This window comes from Xenia sp. Carnegie-2017, unplaced genomic scaffold (assembly GCF_021976095.1).
Source record: "Xenia sp. Carnegie-2017 unplaced genomic scaffold, XeniaSp_v1 HiC_scaffold_24, whole genome shotgun sequence".
Lineage (NCBI taxonomy): Eukaryota > Metazoa > Cnidaria > Anthozoa > Malacalcyonacea > Xeniidae > Xenia > Xenia sp. Carnegie-2017.
The window spans coordinates 1,594,500-1,616,566 of NW_025813487.1; the positions used below are offsets into that span (position 1 = coordinate 1,594,500).

General features: G+C 35.1%; 1 protein-coding gene and 2 long non-coding RNA genes across 4 annotated transcripts; all 3 read left to right on the top strand.

The window, feature by feature from the left end:
* The first annotated feature begins 6,314 nt into the window (after positions 1–6,314).
* LOC124451252 lies at positions 6,315–7,211 on the top strand. Its single transcript, XM_047001878.1, has 3 exons — positions 6,315–6,545; positions 6,632–6,879; positions 6,974–7,211. Exons 1-3 carry the CDS (start codon positions 6,315–6,317, stop codon positions 7,209–7,211), a joined length of 717 nt encoding a protein of 238 aa, XP_046857834.1.
* Positions 7,212–8,042: 831 nt separating this feature from the next.
* Positions 8,043–9,523, top strand: LOC124451664. 2 transcript variants are annotated; one of them, XR_006950607.1, is made up of 4 exons: positions 8,043–8,272; positions 8,474–8,612; positions 8,946–9,092; positions 9,344–9,523. It is a non-coding gene; the product is annotated as an uncharacterized LOC124451664 (long non-coding RNA). The 2 variants fall into 2 exon arrangements; XR_006950606.1 differs by having other exon boundaries at positions 8,044–8,272; positions 8,946–9,051.
* A 923-nt stretch (positions 9,524–10,446) lies between these two features.
* On the top strand, positions 10,447–10,955 carry LOC124451378. Its single transcript, XR_006950435.1, has 2 exons — positions 10,447–10,511; positions 10,706–10,955. It is a non-coding gene; the product is annotated as an uncharacterized LOC124451378 (long non-coding RNA).
* The last annotated feature ends 11,112 nt before the right edge of the window (positions 10,956–22,067 follow it).

Sequence of the window (22,067 nt, forward strand, 5' to 3'; positions counted from 1 at the left end):
AAGTCTTCGTGGTTTTTCAATGAACTTCTTTACTACCTCATCATGCAATGTGTTGGCGTCTTCTTTCTCTGACAGTATGTCTTTGTGAATGGAAATCCTGCAAAGAGAACTAAAACGTCCTTGGCTCATAATATTTCTAAGATAATTTTTTACCCTCTTCAAACAAGAAAATGACCTCTCAACTGAAGCACTTGTAATTGACAAAAAAAAACCATTTATCTTTAACAGTTTTACAACTTCTGGAATACTAGATTGAAGATGGAACTGAAAAATATATTTCAATAGTTCATCGCATGAATCACGGTGAAAGTCTTTATCTCTGTAAATAAAACAAAGTTGGCTAACTAGCATTGGTATGTCAAACACATCACCATAAACCTCCTTTAGAAGATTTATCTTTTCTGAGGGCACTTCACCTTTCCACATTTTAAACACCCTAGGGTTAACAAGGTCTAAAAATCTAAAACGCTCCATATCCTGAAATCGCTCAGTCAGCATAGTCACAATTGTGTCAAGAATTTCAAAATACATTTGTTTGTAATTATGCCGTTGGTCATACCTGGTTACTGGTGGTCCCACTTTCTCAACAGCCAGGTCGTACACCTGACAATATTCTGTATCATTTCTCAGAGAAGCAACAAAGGCCTTGAATCTCTCAACCCTACTCACTCCATAATGAAAGTCAGTGTCCTTGTCTTGCAAGATAGAATAAAGTATGGATGACTGCTCAAGAATTCTATGGAAAACAAGTACCAAGAAACAAAACAAGAAGCCATTAAGGTAGCCAAGTAAACCAGTAACCTTACTTAACGTTTCATCATCCCAACCTATTGGATTATCAGTAAGATTTTCAAATATGTCTATCAGTTTCTCATAGTTAGAATGCAAGACATTGATGACATGAGCCCTATAATACCATCTTGTGTCACCAGGACTAGGAAACTCAAGCCTATGGGATGATAGTAAAGCTTTTCTTTTGGGGGAATTGCTAGTAAAGGTGCAGAAAGCACTAATATTAACAAAGAAAATCTTAACAGGTGAAATGGAGGATGCAGCTGGACATAATACTAGATTTAGTCTATGGGCAACACAGTGAACAAATTGAGCATAAGGATAATCCTGCTGAACTTGAGCTTGAACACCATTGAGATGACCAGACATAACAGATGCACCATCATAAGTCTGTCCAATAAATTTCTTTCACATTATTATATTGACTTAACTTACCCTTAACCACTGATGATATAGCAGTTGCAGTCCTATCACAACTAACATCAACAAACCCAAGCTGTCTTTCAATGACACTTTCCCCTTTGTCCATTCGAACAATTACACTCAATTGTTCTTTGGTAGAAACATCAGTTGCCTCATCAACCTGTATACTTAAGAAAGTGCAGCAATCTATTTCCTTTAAAATCTCATCCTCTATTATCTTATCAAGACAATCAATCAAATCATTCTGAATATCAGGAGAGACTCCAGTAAACCGCCCTCCCCCAGCAAGGTGGGTTTCAGCAAGCCTGCCATGTAATCGCCTTTCAAAAACAGAATCCATCTTGGCAAAACTTTCAAGTAGCTCTCTATAATTTCCTCTATTCAAGCTTCCACTAGATTCATCATGCCCCCTAAATGCAAGCTCTTGCCTAGACAGACAAGTATAAAACAGCTTCTGTTATGGTTTTCAACATTTCCCTGTTTTGCCTTACCTCCTCGTTATGACGCTGAATCTCTTCACGTCTGGCTTGTGACATGAGACAGTCGATACGAGGCTGAAAACCGTAGGTCCTCCAGGTCTTGTAAGCACCCATGTGTGATTTTGCCTTCTCATGCTTCTTACAATCGGATAGGAAATTCTTCATGTTTTTGAATCCCGTCTGCGTCCATGAAGATGACGATCCAGGGCAAAACAAAAGACAAGGCCAACAGAACAATGCATTCTTTTCTGAGCTACCACAAAGCCAATCTTTCTTCGAGTACCAACTTTCCTGAAAGCTTCTATTGCCTGTAGTCGCTTGTAAATTTGGAATTGGCCGCTGCTTTACGAGTATATTTCGCTTGCCTGATTGTCGAACAGAAAATGGTTTCTTTTGTAGTTCACTTATTATATCGATTTCATTATCCGAAGCCATTGTAATGTAAGTTATCACGATTTCCGAACGTATATTCGAAAGCTCAAAATTCAAGTCACGCTTTTGAAAATGAGCCCGACTAGATGTTGTTAAACGTTTGAGTGTGTTTACAGCTACTCTCAACCAATCAGATTACAGATATTCCCACTATAGATTTTACTACTTGGTCGGGCTGAATTTTCAGAGCCCGACCATTGAGTTCTATAATAACTGGAGCGGCTATCTTTACTGGGGCGAGGACGCCAAAAAAATGGCGGCCAAAGGACGTATTTCCGCTGAAATGATCGCTTTGCAGAAAAATAATATTCTCGACCTCCCCCTGGTGTCTATAGTAAATTATAAAGAATTTTTCAAAAACAAACACGATATCACAGAATATGGATATCGTTAGTTCCATATTCTGTGACGATTCTTTTTTGGCATTTCTTTTATAATGCCAACACTTTAATCGCTCATTTGTTGATGTCTTAGTTTCCACAAAAAAGAACATATCGCTTCTCACAGGTGAGGTAGTTGTTTGTTTTGTTAGTCCGTCAACGATTGAAAAGCAATTATACATGCACTTGAAAAGCCATAAAATACATATTAAAGATCGTATTTTTTAAGACTGACTTGAACGCCAAATATACTGATGTTTTCCTGTTTTTGTTTATAAAATTCTGCATACTTTTCTGTCATTTGTTAATGCATGAAATTGTAAATTTACCCATTTATTTGCAAAATAGTTTCCCTAAAGCAAAAAAGACCCTGCACACATTTTACTCTGTAAGTATCAAAAGGAAATAATCAGCCCCAACGGTACCCATGATTTGGAGCAGAGCTTGTTATGTTCTATTTGCTGACAACATGCAGGGAAGATCAAGGAGTAAAGATGACTGGAAGATGTTATTGACCAGGCAGAGTCTTAAAAAATGATAATGCTGTAAAGATAATTGATTTATTGTCTGCCCTATCCAGAGTTATTTAATTTGATCGTGGTCAAATTCTATGGATGGAGACAATGGATTCACTAAGGATGCCTTGAATGCTTTAAGGTTAAAGTTCATGATCCAAAGAAAGATGGCAAGAAGGTTTTGTGTGTTTTGATGCTTAATGAAATGTCAATTCACAAACATGTAAAATGGAAGGCCATAAAGTTTGTGTCTATGTAAACATTTGTACTGAGATTGATGATGACTCGATGCAGGTGTGAAGCTTCAAACTGTATAAGCCATTGGGTTTTATGTAACTTAATGTTTAAATCATGTCATATCTTTATCAAAATATTTTAGTTGAGTGTTGTTTGAATGTTACTAATATCTAATGCACTATACTGAAGCATTAAAGATTCAGTGATGAAAACTTTATAGTTACTGTACTGTATATTTCTTATATATTTCTTATATTTCTTTAAGAAAAATTTGAGCTTATTTACCTATTAGAATACAGAATGGAGATATATCATATGCAAAATTGCTGCTTTTTTAAAGAAAAGTTTTTCACTTTTCAAAGCTTTTCTACAAATTTTTTGCTTCTTATTTCTTATCATGAGATTGATGATATAGAGGTAATATAATCCAATAACTTTCTTATTTCTAAAAAGCTTTTAAGCTTCTAGCATAAAAGTACACTATAGGTATTTAATACATTTGGTTATATTGTCTTGCTATGGCATATCTACAAAATGCACTACCAACTGCTTATGAAATTTATTATTGAGGTGAAAACTGTGTTAATCATTCAAATTATAGTGCACTTTTATTTGCAAATATAGGAAAAACAAAACAAAGTGAAAAAGAAAGGTAGAAGTATTAAAACTACAAATGAATTATAAACACCATTGGAAGCATAAGTGTTTTGATGATTATTTGCATTTTGCCCAATTCATATATCAATACAACAAAATCAAAATGTGCTACAACTTTACAAGTATTTGATGCAGTTGCACTTCAGACATCACAAAAAGGTTACTTAAAGTAATTTCTATACAATATTGTTTGTTTTCATTTACCAAACCTATGCAGACTTGAGTCTTTTTGAAATTTCATATGAAACTCAATTATAGAAAATCCGTAAATATCCAGATTTAATATGTACTTTTTTAAAGAAACAAGTAAAAATCCTACAATTGTCGCGAAAAAAGCCATTGTCCATTGCATGAAAAAAAGCAAAATAGCAATGATAACAAATAAGCTAACTTCTCTCTAGTGAACCGTGGAGATGAACTATGATATACTTTTTTTGTATAGACTAAAGAGTTTAATCGATCAAACAAGTTTGACGCTGGTAAGAAAACGACGCACATCTGCATTCATACATGTGTAGCCAACATATAGGCCTTTCGTCGATAGTTATAAATGCATCCTCGTAGGAGCAGATAACTGACAACCACAGTTCACTCGCTGTTATGAATTTAAGGTTTTTACCTTCATTTTCATCAAAAAATTGCTTGCCGAATCCCAAATACACACATACATTTTCTTCGCTCTTTCCTCAGGAGGGAGTGGGAAATTGTGAAATTTTCGGAAAAGCGGTCAATTTCGGTAAATCTCAGCGGCAAAGGACGAAATCCGCCATTTTTTTGGCGTCATCAGATATCTAAAGCCGCGCTTGAGATAGCCGCTCTAGTTATTATAGAACTCAATGAGCCCGACTAGATGTTGCGAAACAGCGCATTTGAGTCAGTGAACTCGATATTTGAATAACTGGAATGATAACCGAAGCCAAAAATTGAAGCCAAAAAAATATTTGTCGTCATCATTCGTCATCACACGTCAGGCTCTAGTCTCTCGCGTGTTCATTTAAATTTTTTAAAATCATTTGTCCCTTGGTAATGGTAGAGTTCGGATCTTTATCAGAGCGTAAACATAACGAAATTTTTGAAATGATAAGGTTCACGGAAAGTGAATCAAAGTGATAAATCGAAAAGCAAGGTCAGGTGAACTTAGCCGATCTGCTATTACGCTGCAGTTTTCCTTTAAAATATATCGAAGTCTTTAAGGATATTCAATTAATGATATCGAGATGACAACAATTTAGTACTTGAAACATTATCAAAATCGATGAAAATGACAATCGCTTTGTAAAAAGTAAAAATGCGAGTTATAGACTCAATATTTTTTATGAAACTGGATATTCAAGTTTCTTTTTTCTTCGGAAAAACAGATCTTTAAATCCACTTAAATGACACAAAAGACAAACACTGTCTGACACCGTTTGAAAATTTACCTTCGGACGAAAGAAAAGTTTTTGCTTGAATATTTTCTCGTCATATTGTCTTATTGTATTGTCTTTTTAGCATACAGTGTAATTTTCAGTTGGCTTTTCCTCGTAACAAATTGTAAGTTACAACGAACTCACTGTAGTAAAGTTTCAGCTGTAAAAAATAACCTTTTTCGAGGAGTTGGCCTCGTGTGTTGTTTGTCGTGATGTTGTTTATATGTTTATGCTTTTGCAATTTGTATTCAAATTTATATTGGCCGTGTATGTTTGGCACTCAGGGGAATGAAACTGACGTACAAACCGCGTGAATATTCGACTTTGAAGGACTGGAACTGACGTACAAACCGCGCAAGAGACTAGGACTTTGGCTTCAATTTTATATCTATAAAATGTATTGTCGTTATCATTCCAGATATATATATATATGGAGTTCACTGATTTGAGTTTGCTCGGTTGCTGTCAACCAATCAGATTGCAGATAAACCCACTATAGATTTTACAACTTGGTCAGGCTGAATTTTCAGAGCCCGACTAAACTGCGTATTGCCTGGCACTAGAAATGCACTAGTCATTGTTGCTAAGTAACGTTTAAAAATATGATAATTTTGCTAATAACGACGCAATTTGACAAATATTACACTAATAGACTGTGGATTATTCCAAAAAGAGTCGCAGAATTTAAAATTTTCGCAAATCCAATTTTAAAGAAAACAAATTTTTCATTTTTGGGAAAATATTTGGTCGGGCTGGGCCCGACCAGCCGCAAGCTACGCCACTGCATATGCAACCACGCGATTTTCCAGTTCTGCTTTCGATCAATGGAAGAAAACTTACAATAGTTATCCCGCTTTATTTACGACATACAGTGCAAATCGAGAAGATAAAAAGGATGATTGTTAGGAGACAAAAAAACAACTCAGAGGTCAAGATTTTGCCATAGATCTATGTGGAATAATTGATGTGTTTCAACCAGTTGTTTCGTTAATGATCAAATGTCAGAGCTTAAACGTGCCTCCCTGGAAAGTTGTTGCTTGGTTTCCGATAGTCATTGATATCTTGGAGGATATCAGGATAGAATTAAAGCGACTTAAGGACGGAGATGTTGTAAAACCAGCTGAAAAGTTGTTGCCAAGACTTGCAAAACATTGGCAAGAATTAACAAAAGAAGTTGAAGAATGTTTGTTTCAAGGAATACAAGTCTACGAAGGATGGCTCGTAGTCAATGACAGTGAGCAACTCGTGGAAGGACCGTCTACAGACAAGACTGGGAAACAACATAAGAAAAGACTATTTCTTGGGAGGCACGATCACCAAATGATTGCCTAGATGGTCTTTATCAACTCACAGAAGATAATCCAATGTGTCTGGCATCCCGCTACAAAAACATTAAGATCGACAACATCACTAAGTTAGAAGCTGTGTTTGACATTGAGGGACTAATAAAGCTTCTTTATCATTTTTCTCACGCGAATGGGCGGATCAAAGTCAGCAGGGCTGGAAGACATCTTTGGGATCTTCACGGGAAAAGGGAGTTTGCCGATTTTTTCAAGTATATTTTGGGAATATTAATCTTGGCATTACTATGTGTAATATCTTTATCACATGACACTCTTACCTAATCTTTCTACATCTTCATGTTTTAGGAATGTTTGCCAATTGCCTCATGTCATGCAGCTACTAGACGACCAACCATTACTGAAACTGTTGCCGCATAACAGTGATAGTTTCTTGGAGCAATTTCAAGAAACTGTGATGAGAATGGTCTGGGAAGGTCTTGGTAATTGTCGTTCGTATATGTTCATCGATGAAAAGGACCAACCAGTGACAGAATTTGAAAAGGAGCAGCTAATTTCCTTAAATGCATTGAGGATCCTGCACTAGATTTGTGGTTTACTCTGAAATTTTCTTCGGGAGGCAGTGAAAGCAAGGATCAACGAAGAATTTGTGTACACCAGCATGTACACAAATGAAGATATAATAAAGTCAATTGGCCGAGAAATGTGAATTGCCCTTGACGTAGCTCTTTCCACAAGTGGTTGTGAGGCTATAGTAGAAGGATTTTATAGTCTTATGGGTACTCACAAGAAAACTGGAGGCCAATCTAATGAGGTTTTGGTTCATACATCTATAGTAGATTGGTGCGTTCCCCATCCCGTTTCATGTCCTCGTACCATGAGAGCCATTGCAGAAATTTATACAAACGATGATGAAGACTATAAGCTACCAAAGCATCGGCTACCATATTTTAACGAAGACAGAGCTTCAAATTTTGAAGTGAGCAAAGTTGTGGATAGAGTGAGGCATGAGCCTCCTCGATGTCCACATGTTTTGCATGAAAATGATTTTGGTGAACTATGACGGAGTTGAACTCACTCAAGGATTTATAGTTTTAAATGCGATATTTTATCTTTTAGTTTTTACTTTATCTGTACACTGTAAATGTACACTGTAATTGTAAATGCTTGTTGCCATTGTAAACTATTCAACAAACACGCAAGAGCTTAAACAATGTTAACTACTGCGTTATTTCAGGAATACTCAGCACCGCATGCATCATCGAACTACCCAGCCACGCCCACAAATATGGCGGAATTTTGCCACGCCCAAATATGCCTGGTGTGCAATAATATTATTAAAAAAAATCTCCGGTGTGCAGAAGACTACTTTCAAACCTGGGTCGATAGTATCTTTAAAATTGCTCAGTGTATGATTTGTACTTTTTTATACGTGGCAAACAGTTATTTTTTAGTTTCAATCGCTTGTTCATGTTCTTCTGCTTGAGTTATATGTATATATGTTTATGGAGAAATCTATGTCAACATGTGCAATGAACATAATGTACTGCTGTGTTCAGGAATGTTGCTTTACAAAATGATCGCTTTATGATTTTGATCTATTCTAGAGGAAATAAACGCTGTTCAAGGAAATGAAAAATCTACAGGGTAAGTTTAACTATGTAAAGTTGTCCAATTTTCTTTCCAATTTTCCAATTTTAACATGACCAAAATGAGTTATTAACCTTGAATCAAATTCACAGTTATATCCAGACTACGCATGCGCACAAATTTACTAAGTTTTATTGTTCAAAAGTTAGATTTATAAACTAGAATGTTGGTTTGATTTATTTATAATAAAATCTTCAGGAATGTTTCTTCTGCAACTCTACCTCCACTACCTGGTCAGCAAACTTTCATTACAGCAGATCAATATTTTCTTCCTATTGAGTTAGTTTGTCAAACAAAATGTGCCAGGATTGTCACCATTGCACTTGACTGTATACAAGTAAGTTGTTTTTGTTTGATGTGTTAGGACACTTGGAGTCTTTAGTTGTAAGAAATAGATTTAATATTATAAACTCTTTCATTGCATTGTTATTAAGTTATTACAATTTGATAGCATAAAATAAGTTCCTGCAGTATTTTCTTTTGTTTGTTACTTCATAAATTTCTTTTAAAAAGTGTTAATATTGTTATTCTTATGTATCAACAGTACTCATCCCCAAAGCCTCACAACTTCACATGTGTCTTTTCACCACCATTTTGTATTCCTTCACAAATATAGGTCATGTATTTTGCTTCTATAAATTGGAGTATTTCAAACATTCTTTGTTCTTAGAAACTCATTGCTTATGGTCAAATTGTTGGCGATACACCAGACTCCATTGAACCAGAGAGGCGTTTAAATGACAGAGTTATCGAGACTATTTGTTCTTGCTTTACAGGTATAAATACTGATGTAAACGTTCAAATACAAATTATAAAGGTATTTATAAAAAGTAATGTAAAACTGTTAAAGTATTTAATGAGAGAAATGATTTATCCTTAAGGAATTTAAAGAGGGTAATGACATATGTATCCCTATGTTTTTTTACATTTTTTGTGCCATGAGTTTTTTAAATATCACATTGAATAATTGGATTCCAACAAGATTAAAAAAGGTTATGTGTTAACTGTGGACAGTTGAAAATGATCTGATTTTTATAATGTGTATGTTTTTATTATCTATATTTACAGGCTCTTCTAACAGCTCTTACATCAAGTACTTGAGAAATGCATGAAGGAGCTTAACTTCAAGCAGTTAGAACAGTTTACAACATTTACCTTGCCAGTAAAAGTCTTATTAGTCAAACAACAGCAAAGGCAACACTGACGCAAATGATAAGTCTTGTGTTTCAGAGAATGGAAAGTCAAGCTGTAAGTTTTGTTCCGATGAACAAAATATTTTTGTATCATATTGTACATCAATAGACATGTCAATGTTGATCATATTGTACATCAATATACATGTCAATGTTGATAATATTGTATCATATTGCACATCAATAGTCATGTCAATGTTGATAATATTGTATCATATTGTACATCAATTGACATGTCAATATTGATAATATTGTATCATATTGTACATCAATAGTCATGTCAATGTTGATAATGTTGTATCATATTGTACATCAATTGACATGTCAATGTTGATAATATTTTATCATATTGTACATCAATAGAACTGCTTGTTTCCTTTATTCTTGAATAGTGGTTTAACCTTTGCTAGTTTCCATTGTGAGGGAAATGTACAAGTTTCAATACAGTGATTTATAATTTTAGCTATGGGGCATGATATTTTAGGAGCTGCAATCCTTAGAACTCTGGCACCAAGCCCATCAATTCCCGTGGCTTTGTGTGTAGGTATAATCGTTAACCTCACTAGTAGTTATTTGCGGAATAAGGTTCTCAATTTGACTGTTAGATTTGTCTGGTGGACCAGGAAGAGCATCATAATGAAGTATAGGTGCCGCTTTTATAAGACGTTTATATACATCAGCGAAGAAGCGGTTAAAGCGTTCAGCGATTGAATGGTCATCCTTTATCAGGTTGTTGTTTTCGTCAGCAATAAGGACGGAGTCGTCATTATTCCTTGTATCTTTAGATAGGTCTTTAATTAAAGACCAAAGTTTCTTTGGACATTTTTGACTTTTACTGAATTGAGTTTTAAAGTGCTGTTCCTTCGCATTTCTTAGTTTCCTCGTCACTTTGTTTTTAATCAGTTTAAAAGCAGACCAATCTAGTTCATTTTGTGTTCTCCTGGTCCTCTTTAGAAGATTATCGCGTTTATTTATTTCGTTGTATAGATCATTAGTGAACCATTTTGGCTGATTGATTTTCTTCACACTCTTGAACTTTAAAGGTGCGTGATTATCAAGAATGTCATTAAAGGTTTTGTACCAAGATTCAACAATGTTATCGGCATCTCGAAAAACAAAGGAGATATCCCAAGGGGCTTCTCTTAAGTCTCACAGAAAGGACTATTTGTTGATTTTGTCGATATTTCTGTATTTGATTTTGGAATGTTGTTTACGTTGTGCATCTATGGTTTTGTAGCACCTCAAGATGGTGACCGGAAGGTGATCGGAAAGTCCAGATTTACCTATGGCTACTTCTCTAATTTTTACAGGATGACTAGAATAAATATGGTCTAAGCACGCATCAGAGGCAGGTCTTGTTACTCTATTTACCATCTGCGTTAATCCAAGACTGTTCAGTGCCTTTGTTAGACAATGTTTCTTATAACAGTTGAAATCAATATAATCTAAATTGAAGTCTCCCAGAATAATCAATTCATTGTTTTGGAGATGGGCGTTTTCAATATTTTTTACCCAAACTCTCATTATAATCTTTTTTGGCTGAAGGTGGACGGTAAACACCAGATATCAAAATCGGTCTCTTTCATTTATGAGGACAAATTTGAAGCCAGAAAGTTTCAAGATCATCCAGTTCCAAATCTCTTCGACGTGAAGCCATATCTTTCTCATTTACATACGCAATTATGCCGCCACGTTTCTTCCCGATTTGATCTTTTCTGTGTAATGTGTAGCCGGGTATCGTGTAATAGCTGTCTGGAATTTTACTAGATCCGAATGTCTCAGTGAGAATTAAGACGTCGAGTTTAGCAGCACTGTTGTTGTTCGAGGTGAGCATAAGAGATAGTTCTTCCAATTTGGTGTCAGTCAGTCTTTGGATGTTCCAATGGCAGACTGATAAGCCTCTGAAGCCTACAGGAGGTTGAAGGTTATTAGGTCCTGGATTGACGGCAATATCGCCAGATAGAAGAATACACGGACAAAATTGGCCAAGTTTGACGAACCGCAACAACGCCTGCAGCTTCAAATTCAAATCGCAAGGTGTGCATTTCGAAGGCTTTGACTTACAGTCGAACGTAGGTGGAGCAGATATTTCCTTCCCAATGAAGAATTTGACTGTAGAGCGATCGAATTCAGGCGTAATTGAAGTAAATTGGCCAAGCAAAACGCTGATAATAGTCAATTGAAGCACAACTGCAAAAACACGTCTGCACGACATGACTAATTTTCAAGCTTGATTGCTTTTGGCCTATTAATTTTATTTCCGTTTGCCCAAGTGAGCAAATTTGTTATTCGATAACAGCTCAGGTTGTTCGCAAGTACATACTAATCAATGAAACTGAAATCTTATGACTGAAACTAAATAGTAAGGTAAAGATGCGGGTAGGAGTCAACAGATTAGTTAAGTTAGTGGAGAAGTGGGATAAAGTTGTGAAAGTTTGTAAAATGTTTGGCGAATGTAGGTTTACCATAGACAGTTGTAGTTGTTGCTAATCAAAAGGCAGATGTCAAGGTCTAAAAATGGAAATCTGCTATCGTTTTCCTTCTCTGTGGTGAGATATTGGGATGTTGATGGTTTACGTAATCAAAGCAGAAAGAGCTGAAATTAGATAATTTGTTTATCTTTATTTAATTAGATAATTTGATTATCTAATTTTTAGCTCTTTCTGCTTTGATTACGTAAACCATCAACATCCCAATAATATGTTTGTAAATGTAGATCATCCAGGTTGGTATAGTCCTGAGAAGGACTGTTTTTGTTGTTGTTGACTGACGTTTCGACAACCTTAGCGGTAGTCATCTTCAGAGTCAAAAGACTCTGACCCTGAAGATGACTACCGTTAAGGTTGTTAAAAAATGACTCTGAAGATGACTACCGCTAAAGTTGTCGAAACGTCATTCAACAACAACAAAAACAGTCCTTCTCAGAACCATACCAACCTGGACGATCTACATTTACAAACATGTAGTGATACTCCCGGGCTCAAACCATTTACTTTATCCCAATAATATCTCACCGAAGAGAAGGAAAACGATAGCAAACTTCCATACTTCAATTTTTAGAATTTAACACCAGAGAGCAATGTTCAATTAAGATAAGTGTAATACCAGAGAGACAATTGTGTATGAAGTACGTACTTTCTAGTAACACAATTCCGGTAATTAGATTCCGGTAACAGAACGAGACATGTTAATGGTGTACAATTCAAATGGTTGCATCAATAGGATAGTTCATTATGTTCAATCGCTGTACATCACTGTGTGTGACGACGGTGTTTTGATGACTTCAGAAGTACAAACCTTGAAAGACCTAAAAACGTAAGATCCCAATTTTCTCTCGAATATCACTATCCAGAGGCAATGTTCCATATTTTCTTAGGTAATGTAAGACAATATTTCCAAGGTTGTGTTCATGAGAACGTTGAAAACGAAACAGAGATAAACTGAGTAAGGCATAAAGTAAATCCTATAATCTTTACGATTCTGGATCGGCCGTATCCTGCATGCTTCATTGCAGACGTAATTTTTTGAGCTTAGGTGAATTTATTCCGAAGATATTTCGATTTCAAAAACTTTGTTGTGAAGTTGATTTGATTGTTTGATTAAACATGACGATAGTTCTTATTGAATACAAACTACCGGCGTAAGTATTTTTACATATTTATTGGACACAGCAAATGACTTAACAAGCTCAACTTGCCAATCAATCATCATCTTCTTCAAAAGTCTTAAAATAAATTGTCCATCATAGGTTTCTTAGGCATCCATATAAATTTGTGTGGTATTGGAGACTGGTTTTGGAATAAAGAAAAACACCGAGATCGTCAGCCTTTCTCTCTTTCCACCTTGTCGTACAGTTTGTCAACTGATACCTCCTAAATTTTTTGTTTCCGTCAATGACCCATACGAATTTCTCGATGCGAAACAAAGCACTGTCGCCTCACAAGGCCATAATTTGTCTATATCTCAGAATTGCTTTCAAAACCAAAAATTTTCGCGAAAGCCGCTCAAGACATGACATTGCCTTAATCAGTGTCTGTTTTTTAATGAAAGATAGAGTGGGAAGTATGGTGTCAATTATTTTTCTGCTTCACTAGCCATTGCTTATGATAATTCGAGTTTAACCTATCAAAAGCTTGCATGTAATAGCTATATTATAAAGGCGATCCGACCACTAGTGTTTCTCCCCAGAATAACGAACGCTAAAATATAGATACCTCAATGCAGCACTTGCCAATAATTTAGGCAAAAAATGAAGGCATATTCAATGACAACACCTTATTATGTACTACATTAAATGAAAGTCAATAGCACAAAACAAATGTCGATAAAATTTATTGAACGCTTATTATAACTCTTAAACAAGTATTTACAATATGGATGACGCAGAAATTCTGCCTTTGCATGTGAAATTTTTATAAGTGATAAATTTCAAGTCCTTTTTTTACAGTGAATGGTTTGAGCGTGGGAGTATACTTAGATGTTTTTTAGATGTAGATCGTCCATGTTAGAAGAGTCTTGAGGAGGACTGTTAGTGTCGTTTCGACAGCGTTAGCGCCGTAGTCATCTTTAGAATCAAGTGAGGAGTAAAAGTCAAGTTTGCCGTATTTGTTGTCTGGTTCATACGCCATCGTATTGTGCATGCAGAGGTAATTTGTACATAACAATTGTGTATTTCGGATTAGTGTAGATATGAGTCACCCACTTCTTGATTGCACTTCTTCGAATTGAATGCACCTGGAACTGTCAGCTATTAAATAACGTTTGGATAGCATGCTAATTATAGATGTTGAATGTGTGGAGTCTAATAAGCAGCTTCAGACTGTTTAACAAAACACAGATCTTCCCCCAAGAAACTACATAGTGTCTTCGAAAATGGATACATTCTATTAGGTAAAACATTATCTCGAAAAAGAATTAAAAGCTAGATGAGTAAGGTCAAGGTTACCTGAAATTATGTTAATGATGGGAAGGTGTAGAAAATAGAATGGATTTTTGTTTGTTGGGCACATTGTCCTTAGAGTGCGCGATGTAAAAGGAAGATAAAGATAAAGTGCTTACGAAAACCTAAGTGTTCATAAATATGGGTGTAAGAATATCGTTAGTGTTTTTTGGTTTTTTTAAGGGGTGGACACATTAGTAGATAAAGTGTTTTTTTTTACTTGACCGCCAACATGGCGCCATGACATGACATTCAAATCACCTATTTTGCTAGGAGCAGTTAAAGTGACACTGTGACGAGAAATTGAGTCAACATTTTATTACAATTTATAAAATGAAGAGTTGATTAAGCATACTCTCTAAATTTTAGCGGAAAATTCCATCATAATCCAGGTTTTTTTGTATTCAAGCCTGCTATTACTCGGCTGCCATTACTGAGCTCTCATTTAATAAATTTTGGCACTCTATTTTTCAAATTATTTCATTTCACTATAGTTGAGAAACAAATATAGAATTCAAATTGTCTTCTGAGCGTTTTCTTAGCAAAAACGCTTACACAGACGAAGTTTATTATGCTTATACTGAACCTGCATGCTGCAGCTACTTGTTCTGAGCATATGAAATATTTGCAAGATTTAAGCATGCGATAGCATAAGCAAGAATTAAGAATTATCTTTACGATTATCTGAAGAGAACCCAACCAATATTTGGTAATTTTGTCTCTATATAGAGTCAATTGTACGGTGTTATGTTGAGTATGCTGTATATTATTGTATAAATACTCGAGTGTTAACAAGCTTTATACGTGTATAAAATGTGGGGCAACTGGAACTTAGAATTTGTCGTGAAACATAGAGTCAATTGTACGGTGTTATGTTGAGTATTCTGTATATTATTGTATAAATACTCGAGTGTTAACAAGCTTTATACGTGTATAAAATGTGGCAACTGGAACTTAGAATTTGTCGTGAAACATAGAGTAAATTGTACGGTGTTATGTTGAGTATTCTGTATATTATTGTATAAATACTCGAGTGTTAACAAGCTTTATACGTGTATAAAATGTGGCAACTGGAACTTAGAATTTGTCGTGAAACATAGAGTCAATTGTACGGTGTTATGTTGAGTATTCTGTATATTATTGTATAAATACTCGAGTGTTAACAAGCTTTATACGTGTATAAAATGTGGCAACTGGAACTTAGAATTTGTCGTGAAACATAGAGTCAATTGTACGGTGTTATGTTGAGTATTCTGTATATTATTGTATAAATACTCGAGTGTTAACAAGCTTTATACGTGTATAAAATGTGGCAACTGGAACTTAGAATTTGTCGTGAAACATAGAGTCAATTGTACGGTGTTATGTTGAGTATTCTGTATATTATTGTATAAATACTCGAGTGTTAACAAGCTTTATACGTGTATAAAATGTGGCAACTGGAACTTAGAATTTGTCGTGAAACATAGAGTCAATTGTACGGTGTTATGTTGAGTATTCTGTATATTATTGTATAAATACTCGAGTGTTAACAAGCTTTATATGTATAAAATGTGGCAACTGGAACTTAGAATTTGTCGTGAAACATAGAGTCAATTGTACGGTGTTATGTTGAGTATTCTGTATATTATTGTATAAATACTCGAGTGTTAACAAGCTTTATACGTGTATAAAATGTGGCAACTGGAACTTAGAATTTGTCGTGAAACATAGAGTCAATTGTACGGTGTTATGTTGAGTATTCTGTATATTATTGTATAAATACTCGAGTGTTAACAAGCTTTATACGTGTATAAAATGTGGCAACTGGAACTTAGAATTTGTCGTGAAACATAGAGTCAATTGTACGGTGTTATGTTGAGTATTCTGTATATTATTGTATAAATACTCGAGTGTTAACAAGCTTTATACGTGTATAAAATGTGGCAACTGGAACTTAGAATTTGTCGTGAAACATAGAGTCAATTGTACGGTGTTATGTTGAGTATTCTGTATATTGTTGTATAAATACTCGAGTGTTAACAAGCTTTATACGTGTATAAAATGTGGGGCAACTGGAACTTAGAATTTGTCGTGAAACATAGAGTCAATTGTACGGTGTTATGTTGAGTATTCTGTATATTATTGTATAAATACTCGAGTGTTAACAAGCTTTATACGTGTATAAACTGTGGCAACTGGAACTTAGATTTTGTCGTGAAACATAGCGAGAGTATTTGTTATTTTGAAAGTTGTGACCTACAGAAAAAAATGATAGCACATAAAATGATGGAGGTGCTTCATTTAGCACCCTGGTTTGAACCAGTATGTTAAAATACTTTGTTGCTGAAAACTGCTGGTTGAAATTTTGAAACAATTTTACTCTTATTGTCGCACGCTTAACTCTTGCTAATATTCCATATGCTCAGTACTAGTAGCTGCAGCCTGCAGGTTTGATGAAAATATATATTTTTAACTGCAAATACAAAATCTTAAATACAAGTAGCTACGTTTATTAACTTTAAATGTTAAGCATAGACCAAGCGGGGCTACTTTAAAATTTTAAAATTTTCCATTTACTTCTTTAGCAATAATCAACATTTCATTTTGTTGCGCCAAAGAGAGGCCTGTTTTTTAAAGTGCATCGCTCGAAACTCAAACTCACCGGGGTTGTAGCTAGCTATCAAAAAATAGGTACGCATTGCATACCAGTGGGTAGCCTATCAACTAAATAGGACTAAATGAAGTAGGTAAATGAACATAATTCAAATAAAATTGTATATTTGATATCATTTACACCAAACTCGTTTAATATTTAAAAATTAACTTTAGTTATAGGACTAAAATTAAGTGAGTATTTCACCATTTCTGCATTTTTCGAACGCTTAGATTGCACGTCTAAAATGCATGTGCTCTCAAGAATCGCATCAAGGAAATAACGTCATTTAGATTTCTTGCGACTTTTAAAGGATTTTTTTACTTAAAGCCATTTTCTTACAGTTAAGTTTTAAAAACGTTTTCTGACGTGCCTTGGATGTAAGCCGTATTTGTTCGAACAAGTGCAGCGGTATTAATTTTTCTCACCACACGTACGGCGCTTATTGGAGGGCAGCGCTAGCTCGGGGGAGGCCTTATGACATGATTATTCAATATAATTATACAGGGAAGTAATTGTATTTTTAGCCATCGGGTCGTGTTTTTAATTTTTTCCAATCACGTCTTGAAAAGTCTATACATTTCCAAAGATTTTGTGTTTATTGCAAACAATGTTTTATAGTAAACGCTTTGCTCAATAATTGCAAGTAATCGAAAGTATTTTGTATTTCCTGTTCATGGATTACATAGTTTTACTTCTGGTGTCCTAACTCCCTCTATTTGTAGGAGTTAGGACACCAGAAGTAAAACTGCCTAGCGTCCGCCATTTTTGCTCCAAAAGCCAGCATATACAATATAGCGTTATAGGTAGAGACGACAATTTTTTGGCTTTTTTTGCATGTTTACAGAGCGACAGGGATCAGTATCTTTTGAATTTAGTTGATAAAGGTAGTATGGATATCGTGCTATTAGAACAGCTTTAATTTAACCCAGTGGACTACCGAAAAGAGCTACAGTAGGATATACCACAAAGTCAATTGTGTCGTGCTCGTGTGCGGCCATTCCTGATTTATGACTGCAAATGTAAACAGAAAATAAATCCGACATAAAACATCCCAGATTTGCGATGAATCCGAAAACTTTAACCCTAGTATAAACGGGGTCTTAATGACAATTCGCTTGCGAATTGTAAAGAAGCTTTTTAGCAATTTTGTTGTGGCAATCTGGAATGCTCGTTTCAGCAAGGATTTGCTTACAGTTTTCAATAAGGAAAGTTACAACGTTCTGCTTTAGAAGTATTTGATCTTGCGTTTTTGTAAACAACTGCTCTGCACACGTAGAAGATCTTTAACAGCACGTGAGATGTAAGTTAAAGATGTTATGGTATAATCCCTTAACTGCGTAAATGATTGGGCTTTTACTTGGTAATCATGTTCTCCAGTGGAAGCGGGCGGTTTTTTCTCGAAGCCTTAATGCAAGTTTTCACAATGTTTGTTGAGTTTGATGAACTGCTGAACTAAGTAACCACCAAGATGTTCTAGGCTTTATAGTTCACTCTTGGTCAAGTCAATCATCATCACAATGTTGTTCTTCTATACATAATGGATTGTCATTAAGACAACTCTTTGGAAGCTTTATGTCAAGAAAAGATATTTTGTCAGCTGTTTTGTCTGTTTCATAAGATGATGTTTCCTTTCCAGGCATGCATTGTGTCATACCACACACCAATTTGGTTGCAAAACTTCTGTTGCAAAGCTGTTGCTGAAGCTTCTTTACTTATAATTTCTTCTTCAATCAGGTATTGAATTGCTGCTCCTATTTTTCTTGACAAGAGATTCTTCGCAAAGCTTACTTCATTTTGTTGAAATGACATAGATTTAATGCTTTATCGTCCAAGTGTGGTGCTACTTTCATGTTGTGCATTTAATCATGGTCAACCAACTCTTTGACAAAGCGTATTGTAACTGCATTTCTTTGTAGGTTGTTGTCACGAACCACATAATCTGGTAGATAAATAACTTGTTTTCGGTTCAAGTGATTTCGGATATATTTTAACAAGTGTAGAACATCTGGCATGAAGGTTAGTTGCATGTTTTTAACCACAGGATGAGAGCATGAATTAGATAATAAAAATTGTTCGTATTTTTTTGAAAATTTACAGGATATACCGAATTTTCTTAAAATTACCTGATTACCACCTAGTATATCCATTGTGATATTCATGACTTTAAGGTTGCTTTCATGCGCTTTTTCTATTATAACAATTATTATTTGCTTGATCTGAACAGCATTAAAAGAGTCTCCTGTAAAGTAGTAAGCTACCACCTGCTTCCATCTGGTTGTCAAGCCACATAACATCAGGACAAATGCTTGATTTGCCATAACATCTACCATTGATTTGTATTTGCTCCCAGAAATGGTACATTGTCCTTTTACTGAGCCTGTTTTTGATCAAAGTCATATGAAGATTTGAAGGACGTTTGATCTAGTAGAAGATAACTGTCACGCTTTTCATCTGTCATGGATTTTGTCTTGGTATGAAATATTAGAAGAGTAACTGTATGTAAGAACATAATTAAAGGTGTACCGATAACTGCTTAAAATAACTTTTTAGTTATGCAAGTATACCTTCTCGGCAAGTGCTAAACAAGCCTCAGAAATTATACCAGCTGAGAAACCAATGTGTTGCATTCTCCGATTTAATGTGCGAACGAGGGTAGTGGCTAGTTAAAGTCCAACAACATGTTATATCTCCTATTTAATGTGAACGAGGGTAGTGGCTAGTTAAAGTCCAACAACATGTTATATCTCCTATTTAATGTGCGAACGAGGGTAGTGGCTAGTTAAAGTCCAACAACATGTTATATCTCCTATTTAATGTGCGAACGAGGGTAGTGGCTAGTTAAAGTCCAACAACATGTTATATCTCCGATTTAATGTGCGAACGAGGGTAGTGGCTAGTTAAAGTCCAACAACATGTTATATCTCCTATTTAATGTGCGAACGAGGGTAGTGGCTAGTTAAAGTCCAACAACATGTTATATCTCCTATTTAATGTGCGAACGAGGGTAGTGGCTAGTTAAAGTCCAACAACATGTTATATCTCCGATTTAATGTGCGAACGAGGGCAGTGGCTAGTTAAAGTCCAACAACATGTTATTGCCAGTTGTTCCACAGGAATATCTTAGTTGTGTGGCTTGCTCAATGGTGGAATTGCACCAAAAGACTGAAATTATACCATTTATAGAACTTAGTAAATTAAAAATTGCTCTCCTCATTACCTGAATACAATATTTTTAAATGTTAAAACAAGTCACGTTTACCCCGTGTACGTTTTTCATTTCTATTTTTTTCTAGTGAGAAAAGTTGATCATCGTTGAAGATAGCTGATAAATTGTTACGAAGATTCTTGTTCTTATTTTGTAGTTTTACAATTTCTTCACGCCATCTTCTAATTTCAAGTTCTTCAAAAGATTTGACTTTAGAACAGTTTTCATCGTAGTTTTCAGATTGCATTAATTCACTGACCTCGCTCTCTTCAACAAAATTGCTTGCCCAACCGTGTTAGCGTTTAACGGAGTTGATTTTTGCACAAGGTTTAGAGAGATTCTGAAGCATTAGAGAGATTTTTAAGTCAACACATACCGAAGAAACATTTACGAAACACAGCAAGTACTTGCCCGTTGTTCTAAAAATTCGTTTTCTTGGACTTTTCTACGAAGTACTGGTTTTCGATGCGAAAACAGAATGGGAATTGCATTTGGCTTCAATTTACGGAGAATAATTGGCTCAAACTGACTCGCTTCAAAGTGCATTTTCATAAAATTATCACTTTTATTTACGAAGCCGTTTAGCAAAATCATAGAGTTTTGAAAGAAGGTTTATCAACGAATATACAGGGTATCCACCAAAAAAGTTACACTACAGAAATCATTTAATTCTTCCTAAAGCGTACACAAGAAAAATTAAACGAGAATTTATAATTTCAATAGTGTCACTTTTATAACAATACTGTACTTAAATAAGGTTGGTACACGAGATATGATACAAGTAATCAATCCTTCTAAAAAACGTTTTATTCTAATTGATATTCTAATAACACAAGTAAAATCATTTCATGGCATGCTGACAAAGACGAGAGGTAGATGTTGGATTGAAGTGTTCCAGACTTATTGCGCAGAGCCCTTTCTTTCTCTTTTAAATGTTCTTTTCCCACTCGAGACCGCGTACATTCTATATCCATCGTTTCTTCGAATGCTGCAATCAACCGCGCAACATGAAACCATTTTAAAAGAACTTTGTAATTAATCTCCTATGTAAACAATAGTTAAACTTCCGCTTTTTCAACAAAATGGCGGCTAAAATACCCATGTGACCACATTTACCCAATCGTTACGCAGAATGCAAAGAGCAATAAGTGTCCCAACTCTTTCAATACAGAGCTATCTAGCATGCGCAGCGGCTACCCACAAAACTGAACAGTTTAGAAAACGTCACTATAGTCATCAACGCGTAAAATTTGCAAAACCCTTTCGTGTAAATGGGTAGTTAAACTTCTAATGGTTAGTCTAACTATAAAATTTTCGAAAATAATAACCTTTTCTGGGTAAAAATTCTGTTCCCGAAAAGCACTTTTGAAAAAGCTTGCGCACGGAAATGACGCAGCTAAAATACGATTAGAACACAAAGGATGAAAATATGGCACATGTTCTTCAAGATAAGAAAGTTTTAGGAAATTTTGCTGATGCGTTTCAAATTGCCGATTATTTTGAACTTTTGTTTTAAAATTCCGTTATAATCGTTATCAGTTATGCGTAGGTTTGTGTTTGAATATGAATAATTAATGAAAAATGGCAATTAAAAAGGATGAAGCACAAAAACCCGCATTTTTGGATGCCGATCTTTCATGCACGTTTTTAATAATTCTTTAAATTCTTTGTTAGCTTGAAAAGCACGTGTTTTATTTCATTCCTTTGTGTTCTATCTCCTTTTTAGCTTTGTAATTTTTGTGAGCAAGCAACTTTAAAAGCACGTTCAAGATTGTTTGAATATGGATCATTGATTTATCGTACTTGTTGATCAGATC

Bases quoted from the DNA above. Each gene is read 5' to 3' on its own strand.
- LOC124451252 (XM_047001878.1), top strand. From the start codon at position 6,315: ATGATCAAATGTCAGAGCTTAAACGTGCCTCCCTGGAAAGTTGTTGCT. The intron at 6,546-6,631 runs GTAGTCAATGAC...ATTTCTTGGGAG, and splicing joins AAGTCTACGAAGGATGGCTC to GCACGATCACCAAATGATTG. The intron at 6,880-6,973 runs GTATATTTTGGG...TTCATGTTTTAG, and splicing joins GAGTTTGCCGATTTTTTCAA to GAATGTTTGCCAATTGCCTC.